Here is a 23,958-nt window from a genome sequence, read left to right on the forward strand (position 1 = left end):
TTTCTGAAGAAGGGTCTAGGCCCGAAACGTCAGCTTTCCTGCTCCTCTGATGCTGCTTGGCCTGGTGTGTTCATCCAGCTTTATACCTTGTTATCTCAGATTCTCCAGCATCTGCAGTTCCTACTATTTCTGATATCAAAACATTGAATGTTTTCAAGGAATTAGATACAGTTCTTAGGGTCTGAAGAGAAAAATAAACAGTATAGGCAATAGGAGGGACAGAAAGAAATATAGAAAGTATACGTTGACCTGCAATCACTAAGTATGCACTTATGGCCAGATGATGTACCTATGTCCAGAAGATGTGAAAATACTATATGATTGGATAATATAGTCAGGTGTGCTAACCTGGAATGCAGACGCAGAGAACAGGGTTGGACAGATATATGAATGAGCAAATGTGTAACCTTTTATGCAGATAATAATTCCTAATCAAACTGTTGATTGGAAGCTTGTTATCTGTAACAATAGTGTAAAACTTTTGGTCTTGTAATAAAGATTGAAGCTGTACACCATTTTTTTCAAGTGTATGTTTCCCATGTGTACATGAATAAACATTTAAAAAGAAAACCTCAGTCTCATCAGGTCCAAGAGGAAATAAAAGGTTAAACTCATCCTTTCAGGGCTAAAGGAATTAAAGGATATGGGGAGAAAGTGGGAACAAGCTGCAGAGTCAGATGATGAATCATGGTCATATTGAATGGCAGAGCAGGTTCGAAGAGCCAAATGGCCTACTCTTGCTCCTATTTTTCATGTTTCCATTAATTTTCCTTATGGCCTTTGAATGAGACGGTCAATATAATACCAAATTAGGATCAGAATTTGACAATAGGTCTGTGTCCACAAACTGGGCTGAGACCAAATACTTTTTATTTAAAATCCTTTATAGCGAGAGTACAAGAGAAGATATTTATCTCAACTATGAGTTTAACGTTAATCTAGGGCAATTGATGCGAGATCAAGGATTCTACCTAATCCCTCTTCAAACACCTTCATGGCAGGCCAGGTTTTCTACTCATAATTCATTTTAAACTTAGAGTTTCAACTTCACGTTGTTGCTAAAGGAAGAAAAGTAATACAAAAGTAGTCTAAGTGCTGACTTGCACTGTACTAAAGTCTTGTGATAATTTTTAACTAAAGAAATGATTCTATTTCACTAAAATGTGGCACACAACTTTAGGAAACAAACTCCAATCCTAAAAGAAAGACTTTTATATTCTTCCTACTCACTCGTATCTGCAGGACTTTGCACACTTTGGCCATCTGGAAAAAATTTAAACATGAAGTTATCCAAAATAAAAATGCATAAAAGAGGAGGGAAAAATAAAACAAAAGCTTTGAGTTGCTGGAAAACACCTGGGGGTTAACTCTTTTGGTAAACAATAGAAACAGAAATGAACAGAAATACATGGCATACAAGAAGATGGTAATGGATCCATGTTCAAAAAAAAAATTACCCCACTAGGCCAATTAAATTTAAAGTGAGGAAGTTGGATTTCAGACTAATATGAGATGTGGCAGTAATTTTGGAAATAATTCAAATCTGCTGCTTCCGTCTTCCAAGCTGAACATATCCAGAGAGGAAATATATTCGGAGTCAAATTGATGTCTAGAGTTTCGATTTTCTTACTGACTCATATGATACTCCAGTGTAAACAGCATAAATTATTTTCATAAATGCCTTCAAAGAGATTCAAGCAAAAAGTAAATTAGTTAAGCAGACTTATCATGCTGGCAATTTGATTTTGTTGTGTATAGCTGCATCAAAAGTTTTAAAACCATTTGAACAGACCTTTAGATGCACATTTCTTAAGCTAGTTACCTGTAACATCAATTCACAATCATCCCGGCCAACAAAGATCATCTCACGTGGCAGCCGGTGGCGTGTGCCTCTGCTGCTCACCAAAAACCAGGATGTTAAGCTCATTTCTGCAGTTACTAAATGTTGTTTCAAGACTACGTCATCCTGTGGAGAGAAAAAGACAGTTTTAGGGGTTGACTTATGCTTCAAGTGCTACTAGAAGAATACTATGCATCGTTCTATAAATGTCGGTGGATTCTGTGTGCTGATTAAAACCAGATGTCATAAGTCATCACAGGAAACGACAGAGACTGTTGGATTTGAACAGGCTGGAAATTTATACACAAGCCACCAGTTGATAAAAGCTGCAGCTGCCTGGTACTTGCAGCATCTGAAAATTAACAGCCAATGATTAAAACAACAAAAGCAACTAAATGTACATTTCCTTTTTACATACCGCTCTGACTTACTATGAACTTGTATTTTACACACACGAATTCTTCCCACATAACATCAAGAGTCATTTGTAAACTGAACAATTGCATCACAACAGATGCATTACTTTCAGCCACTCAAATAGTGGCTTTATTGTTTAACATTTGTAAATGTGATGTATGATACAGAAATCATTCAGAGTCTATGAATACATCATTGCTGCACAGAAGACTACCTCAGAGGGAGCTGATTTACTGTTCTGTGGAAAAGTAGAAATGCTAAGTACAATTGGGATTAGGAGGGGAGGCAATGGTCTAGTGGTATTATCGCTGGACTGTTAATCCAGAGACCCAGATAACATTCTGGGGACCTGGGTTCAAATCCAGCCATGGCAGATGGTGGAATCTGAATTCAACAAATAACTGGAATTAAGAATGTAATGATGACCATGAATCCACTGTCAATTGTCAGAAAAACCCATCTGATTCACTAATGTCCTTTAGGGAAGGAAACTGCCATCCTCACCTGGTCTGGCTTACATGTGACTCCAGGCCCACAGCAATGTGGTTGACTCTCAACTTCCCTCTGGGCATTTAGGGTTGGGCAATAAATGCTGCCTAGCCAGCGACGCCCTCGTCCCAAAAATGATTAAAGTTCCAGCAAAAAAAAAAACAGCAAGGACAGTTACTATGATTGCTAATTTAACAGATAGTTAGCAGAAAAACAATTTTCAAATCTAGAATCAGAGGCATGTCTCAGCACCAAAAACAGGTAATCCTTAACTGCCCAGAAGATACTCTTTTACACTGTACTGGAAGGAAAATTCTAAGGCCCAGAGCCCACAATTGAATTGTGATTCTCGCAACTTCCCCAATTGCCAAATTGGACTATTTCTGCTATGCACTGACTTAATGAAATTGATTTAGAAAGATACTGGGCAGAATTTTTATTTGGGTACAGAAATGCATTTCTACATGCGAATGGTCACACTTGGTTTTTCTTTGGAATCTGATTTTTCTCCACATTGCTGGCCCCTGGCACCATGACAGTGTGTCCTGGTTTTTTCGCAGATCCAGAGTTACTAATGAGCAAAATGTAAACCTCCTCCTCCTAACAACAGGTTTCCTACTTTAAAATCATTCACACCATTTTCATTGCTGGTGTAGGATTTTGGAAGACCAGTTAAAAGCACACTAGATTTGAGTGCTGGAGAAGAAAATGGAAATTGGTGAGAATTCTGGAACATTCTAAAAAGGTAAGCATGAAGTATTTTTTCACCTTTAAATGCCATTATTATGTACTATTTTGTAACATGGATGAGTTTGTAATGCACACATGCATCATACAGATCTGTCCTTTAAAGGTAACTTAATCCTTAGATTGCCATGTATTACAGTCTTATTTCAAATGGAGAAGGCACCACAATGCACTGGAACGTATTACAAAATGTTGTGACACTGTTATTATCTTTTCTACTATGGTTTGAATGGCTCTGGCTGAATTAAAAATGGCTCTGGCACTTGTAAAAAAAAATCAAACTGCCTGCTTTCTTACATGGATTGACAGGATTCTGCTTTGAAATTCAGCTGAGACCTGCTGTTCTTTCCCTCCCAGAGAGGTGTGAACTCTTTGGACAGCTGTGGCTATTATCAATGCTTCACTGCATTTCAAGTGCTAATGAGTTCCATTCAACTGACAATGAACAACAGTGTTTCATGAAACTGTAATAACAGATTGCCCTTTAAAATAGTTCCTTGTGTTTGTGGACACAAAACAAATAATATTGTAATTATGATGAAGGGTCTAGGCCCGAAACGTCAGCCTTTCTGCTCGGCCTGCTGTGTTCATCCAGCTCTGCACCTTGTTGTCTCTTGTAATTATTAATGCTAGTTTCCCCAAATGGCAAAGTGCATTTTTTTTAAGAATCAATGATAAAATAGCTCTACTAAAATGGTGACAGGTTACTTTTCCCTCCATGGAATGCAAAATATTTTCCATTGGTATTGGGTGATACTTGAGGACCGTACACCATATATTCTGGCTAACTGGCTATGGAAGAAATATCTGGCAGGGGGTGTGGCCAAAAGGGCAAGGGTGAATTCTGCCTACATGACTTTTTAAAAAAAAATGCTGTTTCGCATAAGCAATAAGTTATTTTTAAATTCTATTGTTAAATTTATTTTGACCTTGAAATTGTGACTAGGCAATATGATAACTTGCCGTGTTCTGAAACTACTGCCATAAACTTAGTCATAAATGTCTTTCACCAAGTTCAAGAAATGAAGTAATCCAAGAGTACCGCTCTACAATTCAGATCACAGACAATTAAAAAAAGTGACATGACTTCCCTTAGAATTTCATTTCCTCTTAATGTCTAAGCACAAAGGACAGCCTTTTCTCTGTGGTTTAAAAGCAATCTAATCCACAAAAAAATTGCATCAGCTGAATACTATGTCAAAATCTGAAAAATTGATAATCTTCACTAGTTTTTGGAATAAAAGTTATTTTCCTTTTCCAACTGCAGGGCAGCAATTCTTTCCTGTATCATCATTGTTCAGTCTTAAAAGATGTACTTCTTGGAGGCTTGTGGCTAATTTACTATATGTTGAGAACCTCAATAAGCCAATATTCTAATACTGATCTTATACAATGAAATTATATTGTCCCTTTGGGGGTACAGCTGTTTCAAATTAATAAATCAATGCTAGAAGTAAAGTCAGCAGCACTAACTTTCTCTCCTACAACTGTTTAAACTTAATGGAATCACAGTAAGCTTAGAAAAACATGAGCAACAACATCTTTGGGTAAAATTTTACAGTAGCTGGATGATGCAAGGTCTTGCAACTCGCCAGTATCATGGTTTCTTCTCACTTGTATCTGGTCAGAAGTTAAGAATATGCACTTCTCCAAGACTGTGGAGCTAGTGGGTGTTACATTCCGACCAAGAAATGCTTTGTTAGGATACTGAATAGTCGAAATATTGGAAGTATGCCAATATTTATCAGATTAATAATCAAATAGAAAGGATGTGAAAGAAAATAAGGCATCAGTGGCTACTCTTTGACATCTGTAACCAATTTCAAATCACACTGACAGGGCCCTTTCTACGATTTACATGACTTGCCATCTTGATCAAGTAGTTCATGAAAAATTAATCCTTGCTGTCATAAAACTTAGCAGGGAACAATTTCAAGTAGTTAGCATAATCATGTACAATTTTTCTTTGCTTACGCTTAGTTCACAAATGAAATTAGACTCCAAATCTTCTCAAGTGTTTTTTCCCCAAAAATGCAGCTTTTTAGAAGATCTCGCTTCTATAAAGAAATCACTTCCCTAATGGGACAAAACCTAATGAATTCTCTCTCATGACAGATACAAGAGTTCAGGTTTAAATGGGAAATATTACTATGAAGGAGAATATAAGTATTGACTTCTTGAATGTCGTTCAACAAAAGAAAGCTCATCATTAGCATCTTTAAGTTGAAAATTTAGTGTTCAAATAGAAAAAAATGAACATATTAAAACAGTAAGTCATTAGTGGTCAGAATTTAAAGTAGGGTTAAAACATGATAACGCTTCTCCAAAGTACACAACACATGAATTCAAAAATAAAATTAACTCTTCATTTTAAGAAAAGATGATCTGATGAAGAAAGATACCCCTGAAGCTTACTTCACATCTAAATAACCTTTTCAGCTTTATAAATAGACCAAACATCACAGCTTTTAAAAGAACAGCAACACCTTTTGTTCTTCAGTTAAAAGGGATGCAAACAATTTTTAAACAATGTTGTTCAGTTAATAGCTAAAACAAACTCAACCCACTTCTGGGACAACAAGGTGTACAGCTGGATGAACACAGCAGGCCAAGCAGCATCAGAGGAGCAGGAAAGCTGACGTTTCGGGTCTGGACCCTTCTTCAGAAATGGGGGAGGGGAAGGGGATTCTGAAATAAATAGGGAGAAAGGGGGAGGCAGATAGAAGATGGATAAAGGAGAAGATAAGTGGAGAGGAGACAGACAGGTCAAGGAGGCAGGATTGGAGCCAGTAAAGGTGAGTGTAGGTGGGGAGTTAGGGAGGGGATAGGTCGGTCCAGGGAGGACGAACAGGTCAAGGGGGCAGGGTAGGAGATGGGGTGCGGCTTGAGGTGGGCGGACAGGTTAGGGAGGCAGGTACGAGCTGGGCTGGGTTTGGGATGCGGTCGGGGGAGGGGAGATTTTGAAGCTTGCGAAGTCCACATTGATACCATTGGGCTGCAGGGTTCCCAAGCAAAATATGAGATGCTGTTCCTGCAAGCTTCGGGTGGCACCGTTGTGGCACTGCAGGAGGCCCAGGATGGACATGTCGTCCAAAGAGTGGGAGGGGGAGTTGAAATGTTTCACGACTGGGACATGCAGTTGTTTGGTGCGAACCGAGCATAGGTGTTCCTCTGCTTGGTTTCCCCGATGTAGAGGAGGCCACAACGGGAACAGCAAATACAGTATACCACTTTAGCAGATGTGCAGGTGAACATCTGTTTGATGTGGAAGATCTTCTTCAGGCCTGGGATGGGGGCGAGGGGGGAGGTGTAGCGGTTGCAGGGAAAAGTGCCGGGGAGACTGGAGCGGACAAGGGAGTCACGGAGAGAGTGATCCCTCCGGAAAGCAGGTAAAGGGTGGGGAGGGAGAAATGTCTTTGGTAGTGGGATCGGATTGCAGATGGCGGAAGTGACGGAGGATGATGCGTTGGATCCGGAGGTTGGTGGGGTGGTACGCGAGGACGAGGGGGATTCTGTTTTGGTTATTATTGCGGGGAGGGGGTGAGAGGGATGAGTTGCGGGAAATGCGAGAGACATGGTCGAGGGCGTTTTCAACCACTGTGGAGGGGAAGTTGCAGTTCTTGAAAAACAAGGACAAGGACATCTGGGATGTCCGGGAGTGGAATGCCTCATCTCGGGAGCAGATGCGGCGAAGGCGAAGGAATTGGAAATAGAGGATGGCCTTTTTGCAGGAAGGTGGGCGAGAGGAGGTGTACTCTAGGTAGCTGTGGGAGTCGGTAGGCTTGAAATGGATATTGGTTTCCAGGTGGTTGCCAGTGATGGAAATAGAGAGGTCCAGGAAGGGGAGAGGGGTGTCGGAGATGGTCCAGGTGAACTTAAGGTTGGGTGGAAGGTGTTAATGAAGCGGATGAACTGTTCAAGCTCCTCGTGGGAGCACGAGGCGGCGCTAATACAGTCATCGATGTAATGGAGGAAGAGGTGGGGGCTAGGGCCAGTGTAGCTTTGGGAGAGGGATTGTTCCACATATCCTACAGAGAGGCAGGCATAGCTTGGGCCCATGCGGGTACCCATGGCGACTCCCGTTGTCTGTAGGAAGTGGGAGGAATGGAAGGAGAAGTTGTTAAGGGTGAGGACGAGTTCTGGATTTTGTCAAGGATGTTTGCAGTGAAGTGGTTTAGTTCAAATGCCTCTGGAGTCCCAGGCACAAGAAATGCACTTTTCCACTTCACAACGTAACTCATGCATTGTCCAAAAGGAATTATCAACATATAGCCTTCTCAAATGCAACTAGCAGGTTCAAAGAATCATAATACAAACAAATAGGGAAGTCTAGAGACAACAAGGTGCAGGGTTGGATGAACACAGCAGGCCAAGCAGCATCATAGGAGCAGAGAGGCTGACGTTTCGGGCCTAGACCCTTCATCAGAAAAGGGGGAGGGGAAGGGGGTTTTGAAATAAATAGGGAGAGAGTGGGAGGCGGATAGAAGAGGGATAGAGGAGAGGATAGGTGGAGAGGCAGTGGGAGAGAGATCCCTTGAGGTTTGTCCGGAGGGAGGAGGGTAACTTCTTCAGGTTAGGCATCCTTAGAAGAGGCTCCTACTATCTCTGATTCAAATAGGGAAGTCTGTCGGATTCTGATCCACTAAAGCCATTGATCCAGAAGGTACTTATAGAGCCTCGCAAAGTACCTAAACAATGTTAAAGATTTGCTGAATCTACCTGGGTGGTAAATAACAATTCCCTGGTGTTAACTTTTAAACCACCATACAGGAACAGGGGAAAATATACAAGGTCAATTCAGAGCCGTACATACAAAAATAACTGATTCAGTTAAGCAAAAGCAATTTGGATTTATATGACACCATTAGTGCCATTAAGGATCTCAACGCATGCCAGGTAAGCAACACCTGAGCCACGGAAGTGGATAATAGGTCGCGTGACCAAACATTTAGTCAAGAATGAAGGTTATAAGAAACATCTTAAAAGTACAAAAGAGGGGCAGAAAAGATTTGGGGAGGAAATACCAGAGGATAGGGCACGGCAGCAGCTCATTTAAAAATCCAAGAATAACAAACTAAAGAAAACTACAACAGGGTTAATTTGAAACAAGCCAATTTCAGTAAGATAAAGAAAAATGACCCCTGCCATCCTGAAAAAAACCCCATTATCTCCACTGGCTCTCACTTGTCTAACTTGCTCATAACCTCCTCAAAGAATTCTAACAGATTTATCAGGCATGATCTCCCCATGACGAAGCCATGCTGACTCAGCCCTATTTTTCCATGCACTTCCAAGTACTCCGCAATCTCATTCTTAATAATGGACCCTTAAATTCTTAAGAATGGCTGAGGACAGGCTAAGCAGCCTAAAGTTTCCTGTCCTCTACCACCCTCCCTTCTTAAACTGGGTTTTACGTTAGTCATTTTCTAGTCCTCCGGGAGTCTCCCTGACTTCAGTAATTCTTGAAATATCAACAATACCCCTACAATCTACTCAGCTATCTCCTTCAGAATTCTGGGGTATCGTCTACCTGGTCCAGGTGGTTTATCCACCTTTAGACCTTTCAGCTTCCCCCGCACCTTCTCCTTGGTGATAGCCACTACACTCACCTCTGTCCCCAACTCTCTCAAAGTTCTGGTATGGGCTGATGTCTTCCACTGTGAAAACTGATGGAAAGTACATATTCAGTTCCTCCACCATTACTACTTCTCCAGCTTAATTTTCCAGCAGTCCATTCTTGTCTCTTTCTTACCTTTTAGACATGTAAAAAAACTCTTGCAATATTCTTTTCAACTACTAGCTAGCTTACCCTCACACTTAATCTTCTGCCTGGTTATTGCTCTTCTAGTAATCCTGTGCTGGTTTTTACAGTCTTCCCAATCCTCTGGCTTCCCACTAATCTCGATCACATTGTATGCTTTCGCTTTTACTATTATGCTGCACCGGACCTCTCTCTTCAGCTATGCTTGCCGCATCTTCTCAGAGTCAGAGTCATACAGCATGGAAACAGACCCTTCAGTCGAGACAATCCATGCTGAACGTGATCCCGAACTAAATTAGCTCCACCTGCCCGCTCCTGGCCCATGTCCCTCCAAACCTTTCCTATTCATTCACTTATCCAAATGTCTTTTAAATATATAATTGTACCAACAGCCACCACTTTCTCAGGAAGTTCGTTCCACACGTGAACCACCCTCTAAAATGTTGCCCCTCATGTCTTTTGTTAATTCTCTCTCCTCTCCCTTAAAAATATGCCCCCTAATCTTGAAACACCCCATCCGAGGGGGAAGACAACTCTATTTATACCCCTCATTATTTAATAAACTTCTATCAAGTCCTTGGTATGTTTCTTCTTCCTTCGGACAAATTTTTGCTGTGCCTCCAGAATTACCCTCAGAAACTTCTGCCATTGCTGCGCCAACATCTTCTCTGCTAGACTCCCCTTCTAATCAACTCTGCCCAGCTCCTCCCTCATATCTTTGCAGTTAGCTTCACGCAATCAGTAATACTTTTAAATTGGATTCCAGCTTCTCCCTATCAAACTGCAGGGTGAATTTTCACTCATTATGGTCACTGCCCTTTCGGGGTTCCTCCACCTTAAGTTCCCTAATCAGTTTTTCCTCAAAAATACATCAAATCCAGAATTGTCTGTTTTCAAGTGGGTTCCACCACAAACTGCCCCAGAAATATCATGTAGACATTCCACGCATTCTTTTTCTTGCAATCCGTTTCCACTAACATCTGATGTTCCTAGTCCACCTGCATATTCAAATCCCTCATGATTATTGTAATAGTGCCTTTCTTGCATGCCTTTTCTATTACCCAGTTTATTTTCTTCCTAACATCCTGACTATTGCTAGGAGGCCTGTGCATAACTCCCATCAGGGATATTTCCCCCCCCGCTTTGTGGTTCCTCAACTCTACCCACACAGATTCTACACCTTCCAACTTCATATAATTTATTGCTATTGATCTAATTTTATTTCTTATTCACAAGGCAACCCTGGCCCCATCTGCCTGTCCTTTTGATACGATACATATCTTTGGATATTTAGTTTCTAGCCCGATCCCCTTGCTGCCACGTCTGTGATACCCAATTTCAATCTGCTATACAAAGTCATTTATCTTGTTTCATATACTGCATGCATTTAAATACAACGCCATCAGTCATGCGTTGACTGCACCCACCACCTCCTACACCCAAATCCTCTCAGTATGAAGGTAAGCATGCCATTAGCTTTCTTCACTGCCTGCTGTACCTGCATGCTAACCTTCAGTGACTGTTCCACCATGACGCCCAGGTCTTGTGGCACTTCACCTTTTCCTAAACTGCCACCATTCAGATAATAATCTGCCTTCCCGTTTTTGCCAACAAAGTGGATAACCTCACACTGATCCACATTATATTGCATCTAACAGTGTCTGCCCACTTAGCCAGCCTGTCCAAGTCGTTATGCAGTCTCTTAGCATTCTCCTCACAGCGCACACTGCTACCCATCTTTAGGGTCGTCTGCAAATTTGGAGATATTGGACTCAATTTCTTTGCTCAAGTCATTAATGTATATTGTGAACAGCTGGGGTTCCAGCACTGAGCCCTGCGGTATCCCACTCATCACTGCCTGCCACTCTGAAAAGGACTCGTTTATTCCTAACTAGTTCTCTATCCACGCTAATACATTATCTCCAATATTATGAGCTTTAATTTTACTTACCAATCCCTTTTGTGGGACCTTGTCAAAAGCCTTTTGAAAGTCCAGATACATGTGCTGATTAAATAGGTTGGCCATGGTAAATGTTGGGTTACAGGGATGGGGGGGCGTGGGTGTACAGCCTGGATGGGCTTTAGAGGCACAGTGCAAACTTGATTGGCCAAATGGCCAATATCTGTACACTAGGGATTCTATGATAAGTCAATTTCCATTTCTTCAAAAATGTTTTTTAAAGAACTGATGCCTATTTGGAAATAAAAATCTCCACTGATATTTGAGGTTTGCACAATTCCAAGAACCACTTAATCTTTATTCACAATGTCAGACAGCATAAATTTTACTTTTCTCCCTTTTCCTTCCCAACCCCACACCCCATCTAATTTTCTTCCCTCTTCTGAAAAATTACGCTTGGCTCAATAGCTATTCAGAAAACCTGGACAATCATTTCAAGGATGAAGAACAGTAACAATTGACCATCAAAACAGTGTCCCCATTAACATCATTAAGCATAGGAAAAGTGGTGTTCGGGCCAATAGCAATACCCGGGCCATTTCGCAAATCAAGGCCAAATAAATTGAAACATCAATAACAGATTCCTAATCATATTCGAATCCTGCTCACATTCTTTAATCCCCCCTCAACATGCATGTTTAGGAAATTACTACCTTAACTCATTTCATAATAAAAAGTTCAAGTTACCTGCACCAATGCAAGCTTTGTTTGAAATTCATAATGCCCAATTAGTTTAAAGATATCCAGCCGAGGTATCAATTTGCACGAGTTTTTGGAAACATAACACAATTAAAAGAATTGACTTTGATTTATGGAATGAGCATGCAAACATGTGTGTTGGAGAGATAAGACGAGCATGGCATTTTGCATGGGAAATCATGTCTCACAAATTTCATTAAGTTTTTTGAAAAGGTGACCAAGAAGACCGATGAAGTCAGAAATGTAGATGTTGTCCAAATGATTTTAGCAAAGTCTTCAACAAGGATTCTGCACAGTAGACCGATATCCAGGGAGAGCTAGACAATTGGATACAATATAGGATGCAGAGGATGATGGCTATTGTTCAGACTGGGGGTCCTATGACCAGTAATGCGCCACAAGGATTGGTGCTAGGTTCACCGTTGTTCGTCATTTATGTAAATGTTTTGCATGAGAATTTCGGAGGCATAATAAGCAAGTTTGTGGATGACACCAAAATTGCTGGTATAGTGGACAGTGAAGAAGGTTCTCTGAGGGGATGTGTTGATTTAGTGGTAACAGCACTGGGTTAGTAATCTGCTGGGAACGTGGTTCAAATCCTACCATAGCAGGTGGTGAAATTTGAATTTAAAGGATGGCACGGTGGCTCAGTGGTTAGCACCGCTGCCTCACAGCGCCAGGGACTGGAAGGTTTGAGTTCCAGCCCTCCTTAACATTTTTCCCTGGAGAGTCAGAGACGAAGGAGTGACCTGAGAGTTTATAAAATCATGAGGGGCATAAATAAGGTGAATAGCCAAGGTCTTTTCCTAGGGTAGCAACGTCCAAAGCTAGAGGACATAGGTTTTAGGAGAGAGGAGAAAAATTTAAAAAGAATCCGAGGGGCAACTTTTCCCACACAGAGGGTGGCGTGTATATGGAACAATCTGTCACAGGAAGTGATACAGGTGAGAACAATTACAACATTCAAAGGACATTTGGGCAGGTAATTTGATAGGAAAGGTTTAGAGGGATATGGGCCAATTGCAGGCAAATTGGACTAGTTCAGTTTAGGAAACCTGGTCGGTATGGATGAGTTGGACCAAAGGGTCTGTTTCTATGTTGTGTGACTACAACTCTTTCTGTCAACTCTAAGCACTCTTTTCAAAGCCATTTACACGATGTGGGCATTACTGCTAGATCAGCATCATTTATTTCCCACCCCTAACTGCCCTGGAGAAGGTGGTGGGGAATTGCCTTGTGTTGTAGAGACACTCAGTGCTGTTTGGGAGGGAGTTCCAGGATGTAGACGCAACAACAGTAAAGTAACAGTGATGTAATTTCAAGTATGATGGTCTGTGGTGCAGAGGGGAATTTTTAGGTTGTGGGGCTCCCATACGTCTGCTGTCTTTGTCCTTTTAGGTGGTACAGGCTGGAGGTATCAAAAGGTGCTATGGGAGATGCCACTTGATAGCACTGTCAATCATGCCTTCCATTCTAGGGATAGTTTAGTTTCAAGCACAGAACTTAGCAAACAACAACTAATGATAGATCTTTAGGACTAAATAAAAGTTAGATCTATTATGGAAGCTATACTGCCATGAATTTTACTGATCAATTATCCTGCCCCAAAGTATGTTGTTCACACTGTCATTATCTGCTGCTTCTTCTGAGACAGTCTCCAGGAATTACGATGCCTTTCTTTCATTCTCGTGTTCCAAGTCCTCAGGTGACTAAATAGTCGGCATCTGCAAACCCTGCCATACGTGGTATTTGCTGATGCAGTCTGGTGTGAAGCTCAGGTTTTTGAATTCTCCTCTAGCTGTTTATGCTTGGCCTCTGTCTGAGTGTGTCAGTGATGCTGAAAATAGTTGGCAGCTTCACAGATGCCCCTTCCTCCAGTTTCTACTTTGAGCTAGAGTTTCCCCATGAGTCAGTGGGAATAACTCATTTTCTCAGGGAAGTTTTGAGGATGTCCTTTAAGCATTTGCCCTGTCCTCCTGGCAACTACCTGCTACGATGTAGCTTACAGCAGACAACTTGTTTTGGAAGTCCAGTGTCAGACGCGTGGAAAATGTGACCATCCCAGTGCAGCTGATCGGCCATATCGAGAACCTTGATCGGAGGGATGTTGGCCTGAACAGGACTTTGATATTAAAGCCCCTATCCTACCTGTGAAATTGCAGGATTACATGAAGGGATCACTGGTGGTATTTTTCAAGGGTTTTGAGGTATCTACTCTATATTACATTTGTCTCCAATGCATACAAGAGGGCTGGTAATACTGTTGCCCTGTCGACCATGAATTTATTGTTGGGTTTTAGATCATTGTCAACAAACAGGGTTCTTTGCACAGCCCATAAGTCTGCACTGACATACTGGATGTGATGTTAAATTTAACTTAATGAAGCCAAAAGTCTTCAGTTTCAAAACTGTACTAGGTATTCAATTGATCTGGTTTTCTGCCTCAAAGATGAGCATAATCTTCACAGTTCATTTCCATTACAATTATTTGTATGTCTTTTGCCACAGAATTTTACCTAAACTGCATCCCTACTGTTCACGTGACTTTAGTTTCTAATCTTGCTTCCTCACCTGCTGGGCTGCGCCTTCTTTTTTTTTTATTTTAAAAATATACTTTACTCATAAAAAATCTTGTATATGTACACATTGTGACAAATGCAGATTGGTTCTGTACAGTTACGTATCAAATAAACAAAACAAAAAGCTTTGGACTTTGACTCTATCCAACTCTCTTATACATACAATTCCAATGTTTACATATGTTTTTGAGATACTGGAGGGTCCGATCACTGAATGGACCCCTTCCACCTTCTCATGTACCTGACATCATCTTTACATTTCAAATTATACTCAGTCCCCTATCCTAACATCGTGACAGAATACCGCGTTACAGTTCACTTGTCTTACCTTCACAGTTGACTGGCAAGGCCAGATTTTAAAGAGTGCCTTAAAGAAAGAAAGTGAGGTAAAGAGGCAGAAGCTTATTAAGGAATTCTTAAAGCTCACAGCAGAAGGGAATGGCAACAATTACGGTGTTGTTAAAATTCAGTAATGTTCAAGAAGCCAGAACGAGAGAAGTGCAGATATCTTGGAGAAAGTAGGAGTGAGGAAGATTTGAGATGGCTGGGCCCAGCCTGAGAATTTTGAAAACAAGGCTGAGGACTTTAAAATCAAGATATCGTTTAGATCAAATCAGCATGGATAGAGTAGAAGCATTAATGGAATTTGGTGCAGGTTAGGAATCAGACAGGAATTTTGGATGACTTTGAAGTTAGAGGGTCGAGTCTGGACAGCCAGCAAAGTGAACATTAGAATAATCAAGTCTATAAAGAATAGATCAGATAGACGGCTACTGTCTGTGTATATGTTGCTGTGCTTAGCCATGTTATATTATCCTAAAGTCAGAAAAATAGAAGTCAACTCAAGGCATTCAGAGAGATTGTCTTTATTTCACAAAATAAATCTACAAATTGAGGGCATTTGTGGTGCAGCGGTAATATCCCTACTTCTGAGCCAGGAGGCCCAGTTTCAAGCCCCACCTGTTCCCACAAACCTGGTCTCACCAGTGCTGTATAACTTAAAACATAACCTCTCTACTTTTGTACTAAATTCTTGTTGCAATGAATGATAACATTCTTTTAACTTTTGAAACTACTTGCTAATTACTTAGAGAGCTAGGGAAGACAAATCTACAGTAAGATCTATCAAAGGTAGCTTGGTATTGCAAAATGGATTCTAACGCATTCTAATGGTTTCAGCATCACAAGAACTGAAGCCTGATTTTTTTTTTTTTTTTTTTAAAAAAAGTCTTTGGCTTAGTAAGTTCCCTGAACCTGAATTTCTAACACGGGGTTCAGGAAATGTAGCGATCACGTTCTAGTAGATTAGGATTAACTGGAAGTCTCAAGACGTTAATCTTTATGAAGTAGAAAACTTTGGGCAAATTATTCCTGCTGGAACTCTATTACAGTAAAAGAATGAATAAAATTAGGAAAGTGCTACAGACTTAAGTCAAAATGAGCAGGAAGATAAAAACAAAAAAAGACAAAACAACTGTGGAAGCTTGAAATCCAAACCAAAAACAGAAATTGCTGGAGAAATTCAACAGGTTTGGCAGCATCTGTGGCGAGAAAGCAGAGTTAACATTTTCAGTCTAGTGACTGTTGTTCAGAACCTGGACCCAAAACGTCAACTCTGCTTTCTCGCCACAGATGCTGCCAGACCTGCTGAGTTTCTCCAGCAATTTCTGAAATGAAAGAGACTTTTTAAAAAAGATGGTATCAAAGACATTGCTGAATAGGGAATTTCAATTGAGAAAACACAAAATTTGGATGGCAATGTCAATCATTGTCCGAGTCAGAAATCATGTGCGTGACTGCTTCATCACCCAGTGTTCAGAGAAACGGGATGCAGTGCAGATGTTAATTTCATGCTAACTGAAACAGATACCATATGGGGAATAAAAGTTATTTAGTCTCCAAACGACCGCTTGAATAATTAAGTTCAATTTATATTCTCAACTTTCAAGTACCAAGTGACTATGGCAACGTTGCTCATTTTAAACTTCAGTTAGTAAAAGGAAGAGCTTAAGAGAATTGATAAGTAATGCAGCATAGCACAATCAATAATTCTACATGCATACCTGTTAATCATGCACAATGAATACAAACTGAACAACTGCACGCCGACAGACCCAAACAATTAAAAATGCAAAAAGTAATTAAACTATAAAACTCTTTCAGGAAATCAGGCAAGGTGAAACAAGACTGTAATGTTCAGAAGCATATCTAAAAAGAGAAGCAGAAAAAAGAACTTAAATTAACAGTTGCATATGCAAATCAGAATAGCAAGAAAGTCTTACAGTAATAAGAGCAAGGAGTAGCCGAAGAAATGGGTACAGCCCTAAAGTATGCCAATAAGTCAAAAGTGGCAATAAATTAATGTACAAAGGAATATTTCTTCCAAATATTTGTACCCCAAAAGAATGAAAAGGAAAAGGAAATGTCAAATAATTATAGTCTTACTTCAGTGGTGAGCAAAATGTTAGAAAAAGTCGAGAGATCGGATAAACTATCACTTTAGTGAAGGACTAAGTCCAGGGTACAATGATCAGGATGAAGTCAAAAGATGACACAGTGGGAAATTCGGGAACAATGGTTCAGAGAAAAAATGATGCAGTATGATGCACCGGCCATAAATGAGGTCGTGAGCAGCGAATTGCTCTACAATCAGATTGAGCAGTATCTCCCTCGAGAATTACCCGAATCCTTCATTGAGGAATCACGGAGTGGTCTGGAAATTTGTTTGACTGGCAACTACAGGCAGGACAATCACTTTCTCATCGCTATGTGGATCAGACATGTAAGAGAATGAGAATGACTAGTCAGGGAACGTCAGTATGGTTTTGTTAAGTGAAGGTCATGCCTTACAAGTTTGATTGAATTCTTCGAAGAATTGACAAGGAGGATCAATGAGGGCAGTGCAATGGATGCTGTCTACATGGATTTTAGTAAGGCATTTGACAAGGTCTCACATGGTGGACTGGTCAAAAAAAGTAAAACCCATGGGATACAGAGTAACGTGTTGAATGGATCCCAAGTTGGCTTAATAACAAGAACAAAAGGGCAAGGGTTGATGGCTGCCCTTATGAATGGAAAACAGTTTCAAGCGGTATTCTGCAGAGCTTGGTGTTGGGACCCCAGCTGTTTAATACATTAATGATTTAGATTTGAACCTGGGAACAGGTGGCACAATTGGGCAACTTGCAGACAAAGTTGTCTTTGAGGACAGCTGTAAGCTCCGATATAATATAGATGGGTTGGTGGAGTGGGCAGCAAAGTGCCAGACAGAGTTCAACTCTGATAAGTGGGAGATAATGCATTTAGGAAGGTCAAACAGGTTGATCCACATTTAGCAAACTTTCACTGCAGAAATACTGCTAACCTTGTTACAAATGTCCTTCACAGAACAATATAATAGGATAAACACTATGGTTGTGCCAGATTCCCCGCACATGTGCAACATCCATCTGTGCCAGCTGCTACATTAAAAGTGAACAAGACTGTTTGACACAGCCTAACAATATTTTGAAATCCTTAACCAATTCTGTTCTAGCATTGATTGTACCAATCATTTATCAGCTGTTCCTTTTGTACGATGTGCTGTGAATTCAGTGACAATGACCAACAAATTAAAAGGATGCTGAATTTATGCAAAACCCTGATTGGACCCACTTGGGAGTAATGTGAGCAGAATTTGGTACAACACTTAAGACGACTGGCTTGAGAGAGTACAACGTGGGTTCACAAGAATGATTACTGGACTTCAGAAGTTTGAGAAGACGTTATATAAATTAGGCCTGCTTTCTCTAGGACTTAGAAGGCTAAGGGGTGATCTGATCCATGTCTTCAAGAAATTAACAGGGAAAGACAGGGTAGATGAAGATAAACTATTTCCACTGCCTGGGGATTCCAGAACTTGGGAGTATAGTCTAAATAATAGGGCCAGACCATTCAGCAGAAATGTTAGGAAGCATTTCTAACATAAAGGGTAGATGTTTGGAAAACTCTCCCAGAAATGGTAGTGAATGCTCGATAAGTTATTAATTTTAAATCCGAGATCAATGTTTGTTAAGCAAAAGTATTAAGGAATATTGGGCAAAAGGCAAGTATATGGAGTTAAGCCACAGATCAACCATGATCTCACTGAATGTCGGAACATGAAGGGGGCTGAATGGCCTACTACTGTTCTTGTGTTCTGACCTACAGTAACAGATTTCTAACTTGCAATGACGTCAAACTGTGGAGAATGGATTTTTTTGCATTTTTTTTTTTTAAAAAACTATTGAGTACTAGAAGAATTGAAGATCCTGTGCAGAAATCAAAAGAATGGCCCTGGAATTGAGTCCAATTATCATCTAACTGAGCTACCTGAACTATGACAGGCTCTCGCACAAAGCCATAACCTGCTAGGGGGGAATATGGCATTTATATAAAAGCTGTTTATTTGATGGTCCGAAACTGTCTTAGAAAGTTAATGTCCTTTGAAATAAGACCATAAGAAATAGGAACAGTAGGCCATTCAGCCCCTCAAGTCTGCTGTTTTTCCAATAGGTTCATGGTTGATTCAACATTCCTCACATCTACTTTCCTGCCCTTTCCCCATAGCCTCCTACTGATCAAAAATCTACTTCAGCCTTAAATATACACAAAGACTCTGTCCCCACAGATCTCTGTGGCAAGGAGTTCCAAAGGCACTCAACCCTCAGTCTTAAATTGGCACCCCTTTATTCTGAGACTATGTCCTCTGGACCTAGAGTCTCCTATGAGGGGAAACATCCTCTCAGCCTTTACCCCAAGTCAAGCCACTTATGAATCCTATATTTCTCAATGAGATCACCTCTACTCACTGGAGTTTAGAAGAATTAGAGTCCCAACCTGTTCAGCCTCTGCTCATAAGGCAATTCCTTCATATCAAGGATCAGCCTAGTGAATCTTCTCTGAACTGCCTCCAATGAAATTATGTTTTTCCTTAATTAAGGGGATGAAAACTGCTCACAGAACTCCAGATCTGGCCTCACCAGTACTTTGTCCAGTTGCAGTAATAATTCCCTACACTAATGCTCCAACTCCTTGAAATAAGGGCCAACATACCATTAACCTTCCTGATCACCTGCTGCCCCCCAGTTCCTTTGTGTTGCAACTTTCTGCAGCTTTTCTCCATTTAAATAATATTCTGCTCTTGGGTTCTCCTTCTTAAATTAGTGTTGCCTACAGAACACTCAATTTCTTCCTCCAATTCATTAATATATATTGTAAACTAATTAGCCTATAGTTATTTGCTTTTTGCCTTCTTCTCTTTCTGAACAGGGGTGTCACATTAGCTGCTTTTCAATCTTGTGGTACTTCTCTAGAATCCAAGGAATTTTGGAAAATTATAACCAATGCATCCACACTCTGTAGCTACCTCTTTCAGGATCCTAGGATGCAAGCCAACAGGGGCAGGGGATTTATCTGCCTTTAACCCCATTAGGTTGTCAAATCCTATTTTTTTCTAAAAGATGGTGATGGTACATTATATTTATGGAATGTTCAAAGTGTCATCCATGATAAAAACTGATGCAAAATCTGTTCAACTCCTCTGCCATTTCCTTATTCCCGAAAGCCATCTCCCCAGATTCATTTGCTCAGGGGCTTATGTTCATTTTGACCTATCTCTGCCTTTTTACATAGAGGGGACTCTGCAATAACGTGATAGATGCGTTCCTGCGCAACATCGCATTACGGAAAATCGCGTTATAGAAATAATGGGACCTATGGGAAAAGCAGGGGGGAAAAAAAAAAAATCACAAAAGCCTAACACAGAGGACAGCACAGTTTGAATAAATGCTTAATTCATAGCTAAAAATGAAATAAAAGTAAATTTAACACCTGATCTGGAAAAAAATTGTCAAAATGACTTGATGGGGAAGGAGGTTTTGAGGTTGCTCTTGTTAATGCAGGGGCCCAGGGTTGTTGTTGTCATCATCATCATCACCACCACCACCTTCAGGTGCTGTTGTGGTTGCAGGGTTAGGGCAAAATAATACTTAATCCAGAAGAGATGGCTATGATCCGTTGTCTTCTGACTGTTTCTTGGGGGTTGGCTTTAAAAAAAGATGATATCCAATTTTTGCTACTTTGCCCTTTTACTAAGTTTATGAAGAAGCTATTCACAGGTGTCAAATAAGATCTTATTCCACGAACTGCTGCCCTGCTGTGTTCTGCATTGTAATCATTGACCTCAAAAGCTACAACTGCTCCTCAATTTCCTTCAGAATAGAAGACAAAACAGAAGTGTGAAAGCTTTCGTGGTGCTGCATCCTGGACTTCATCTTCGCTTCCAGCTTCCACTTCCCCCTCAGTGACAAGTTGCTGTCGATCAGCTGTAGAGGGGTCCTCAGTGGGACTCAAGCAGCTGTTCAACATCCTCACTGTCCACTTCCTCAAATTCAACTTGCTTTGCAAGAACACAACATTCTTCGATTCTGATGGATCAAAGGTTTTAAAATTTTTTTTAAAAACCTGGGAGAAGCTTCTGCCAAACTGCAAGCAAGCAGTCCTTACTGACATCACCCAATGATAATGTCAATTGCATTCTTGATGTGATCTTCCAAAACTGAAGAACACTGTCCTTATCCCCCTCAGAGGCTGCAATCAGCCTCTTAAATGTATGTCTTAAATAATAAGTTTTAAAAGCTGCTACTGCACCCGGGTCCATGGATTGAAGGAAAGAGGTTGGAATCGATAGAATCGCGTTATAGCCAACACAAGTTCACATTTTAGAAATAGCGTTCCCCTATTTGTCAGTTGCATAATAGCCAACTCATGTTGCCAGAACACACATTATAGCAGAACGCCCTGTATTTAAAGAAACTTGTACTGTCAGTTTTTATGTTCCTTGCTAGTTTGCCCTCTTAGTTTATTTTCTGTGTCTTCTTCATCTTTTTTGTCCTCCTTTGCTGGATTCTGAATTTATCCCGGTCCTCTGGGTTATCATTGACTTAGGCCTCCCAATATGCTCTTTCACCTTAATATTTTCCTCAACTTCCTTGGTTTGCCATGGTTGGCTTATCCCTCTCAGAATCTTTCCTCCTTTGTGGGATTCATTTGTGGCAGTAAGTCAATAATTACCTTCTTAAATATCTGCCACTGATTGCTTACTTTCATCCCTGCTGATCTATCTGCCGAGTTTACTTTAGTTAACTCTATCCTCATCTCATTGTAATTCCCTTAAAGGAAAGGCCATTGTTTCCAACCCAAGTTTCTCACTCTCAAACTGAATATTAAATATTATTGTTATGATCACCAGTTCCTAGGGTATCTTTTACTGAAGGGATAAAGTTATTAAATCTGCTTCATTACCCATTACTAGATACAAGACAGCCTGCTCCCTGGTTAGCTGCATAACATATTGCAATAGGAAACTAACCTTAACGTGCTCTACGAATTTGTTGTCATAGCTACCTTTTCCAATTTGTTGAAGCTAATCAACGTGAAAATGAAAGTCACCCATAATTATTGCTCTACTCTTTTTACATGCTTCTATTATTTGTGCTTTATAGTCTTTCCCACCTGGGGGCTACTATTTGGCAGTCTGATAACTACTCCTACCAACGTCTTCTTTCCATTGATTATTTTTTCTCTGCCCAAATAGACTACATCAGAGCCTAGATCATCTCCACAACAGTAGTCATTTCATTTAACAGTGCAACCCATTACCTTTGCCATTCCTCCTGTCTCTCCAAAACTTTTCAATATAGGAGCAAATTACTGCAGATACTGGAATCTGAACTGAAACCAAAAAATGGTAGAGATCACAGAAGGTCCGGCAGCATCTATGGAGAGAAAGCAAGCTAACCTTTTGAGTCTAGATGACAGGGCAGCATTTATGCAATGGGAGGGGGGTCTGGTGAGTGCAGTAGTGGTGATTTGGTGTGTTGGCGGAAAAAGGATGTTGATTGAAATCAGATCACTTAATCTGAATTATCAACATCGTTCTCCCCAGCTCTGCCCTCTCCCCCGCAGCTATAGCATAAATGCTGCACCCTCCCCACTTCACTTCAGCTCTGATGAAGAGTCATTCTCTCCGTGGATGCTGCCTGACCAGCTGTGATCTCCAGCACTTTTTGTTTTCAGTTCAAACTTTGCTATTTGCTGTCGTTGAATGTCTCTTTTGCAGTGCTGCATTCAGAAAATAAGATTCTTTATTTGTACAGATTGCTGCACAAGGCTGGAAGAATATTTGATGCATAGATCTTTTTTAATTAACTGTTGGATGCATTCAGGGAAGACTACAAATCCTTAGATATACGACAAATCAGTTTTGAACTCAATTGTGCCTTTCTCTAGAAGTACTTTCAACATAAAGATGGGCCTCTTTCCATACTGCAGACCTCTACGACTCTAAACTGATGTGATCAGTGGACGATGTTCTGTACTCACTGTGTGACTGATTTTCCCTCCTTTTGGCATTTTCCAATTCCTCTTCCCTTATCAGTTTTATGCTGTCACTGCCATTAAAATAATCAATGTTCAGGAATCACATTTGACATATTTAATTAAAGTTAGACTTTTGTGATTGGGTAATTTTATTTTATTGTTATTACTCATTAGTATGTATTTTAGCAGCCAAAATTTATTGTCCATTAGAAATTCATTTATCTCAATTTGACCTGATTTATTGTGGATTGTGACAAGTTAATTGGTGTTAGATGTGTGTGGCAGGGCTCAGCGTTGCTTCTTCTGTAGAGGCAGCTATTGTGCTAGCTTGATATGATTGAGGAACTTTCGCTATTGGCATCAGGCAAAGTTGCACTTTTGCTGACGGCCACTGTGGGGCCGAGTGTGCATGCACAACTGTTAGCGTCACACTTCTGGCTGGCAGTAGGAATTACAACGCTTTGAAAAAACTGTTTAATTATTTCCCCACATCTGCTCTTTTACTACAGCTCTAAAATACTTTCCAAGTATTTATCCAATTTCTTCATGCAAGTTATTACTTAAACAGCTTCCACCACCCTTTAAGACAGTATGTTCCAGATGAAAATAAGTTACTGTATTTCTTCATGTTCCCCTGGTTCTTTTGCTAATTACTTTATCAATTTTCTCTAAATTTGCAGCCCTTTTTGCTGTTAAGAAAATTTTGCTTTGTTTACTCAATTAAAATCTGAACATCTCTACCAAATCTCCCCATATCAAATTTGCACACTCAAAATTGCTCGGCTTAACATGCTGCTTGCAAATAAGCTGTGAAAGGTCTCCATTCTTCCCTGGGAATTTCAATTCCAATTCCATTTGGGTGGACAAGTAACTGATAGACAATGACTGTCTTCCTTATTTCAAGGGGCCTTTAGCCCATTTATTTCATTAGCCTCAGAGATAGTAGGAACTGCAGATGCTGGAGAATCTGAGATAGCCAGGTGTAGAGCTGGATGAACACAGCAGGCCAAGCAGCATCAGAGGAGCAGGAAGGCTGACGTTTTGGGCCTAGACCCTTCTTCAGAAA

General features: G+C 40.5%; 1 protein-coding gene across 12 annotated transcripts in view; it reads right to left on the minus strand.

The window, feature by feature from the left end:
• cep170aa (centrosomal protein 170Aa) overlaps window positions 1–23,958 on the minus strand; it is a 128,822-nt gene that overhangs the window by 99,017 nt on the left and 5,847 nt on the right. For 9 of the 12 annotated variants that reach the window (XM_048601221.1, XM_048601217.1, XM_048601215.1 and 6 more), the window contains exons 2-3: window positions 1,823–1,966; window positions 1,231–1,263 (exon numbers count right to left, since the gene is read on the minus strand). In XM_048601221.1, the coding sequence (XP_048457178.1) occupies window positions 1,231–1,263; window positions 1,823–1,927 (138 nt within the window). In that variant the 5' untranslated portion in view covers window positions 1,928–1,966. The remainder of the gene's footprint in view (window positions 1–1,230; window positions 1,264–1,822; window positions 1,967–23,958) is intronic. The other 3 variants (XM_048601222.1, XM_048601223.1, XM_048601219.1) reach the window with 1 other exon arrangement.

Source organism: Rhincodon typus, chromosome 9 (genome assembly GCF_021869965.1).
Source record: "Rhincodon typus isolate 14 chromosome 9, sRhiTyp1.1, whole genome shotgun sequence".
In the NCBI taxonomy this organism is placed as follows: Eukaryota; Metazoa; Chordata; class Chondrichthyes; order Orectolobiformes; family Rhincodontidae; genus Rhincodon; species Rhincodon typus.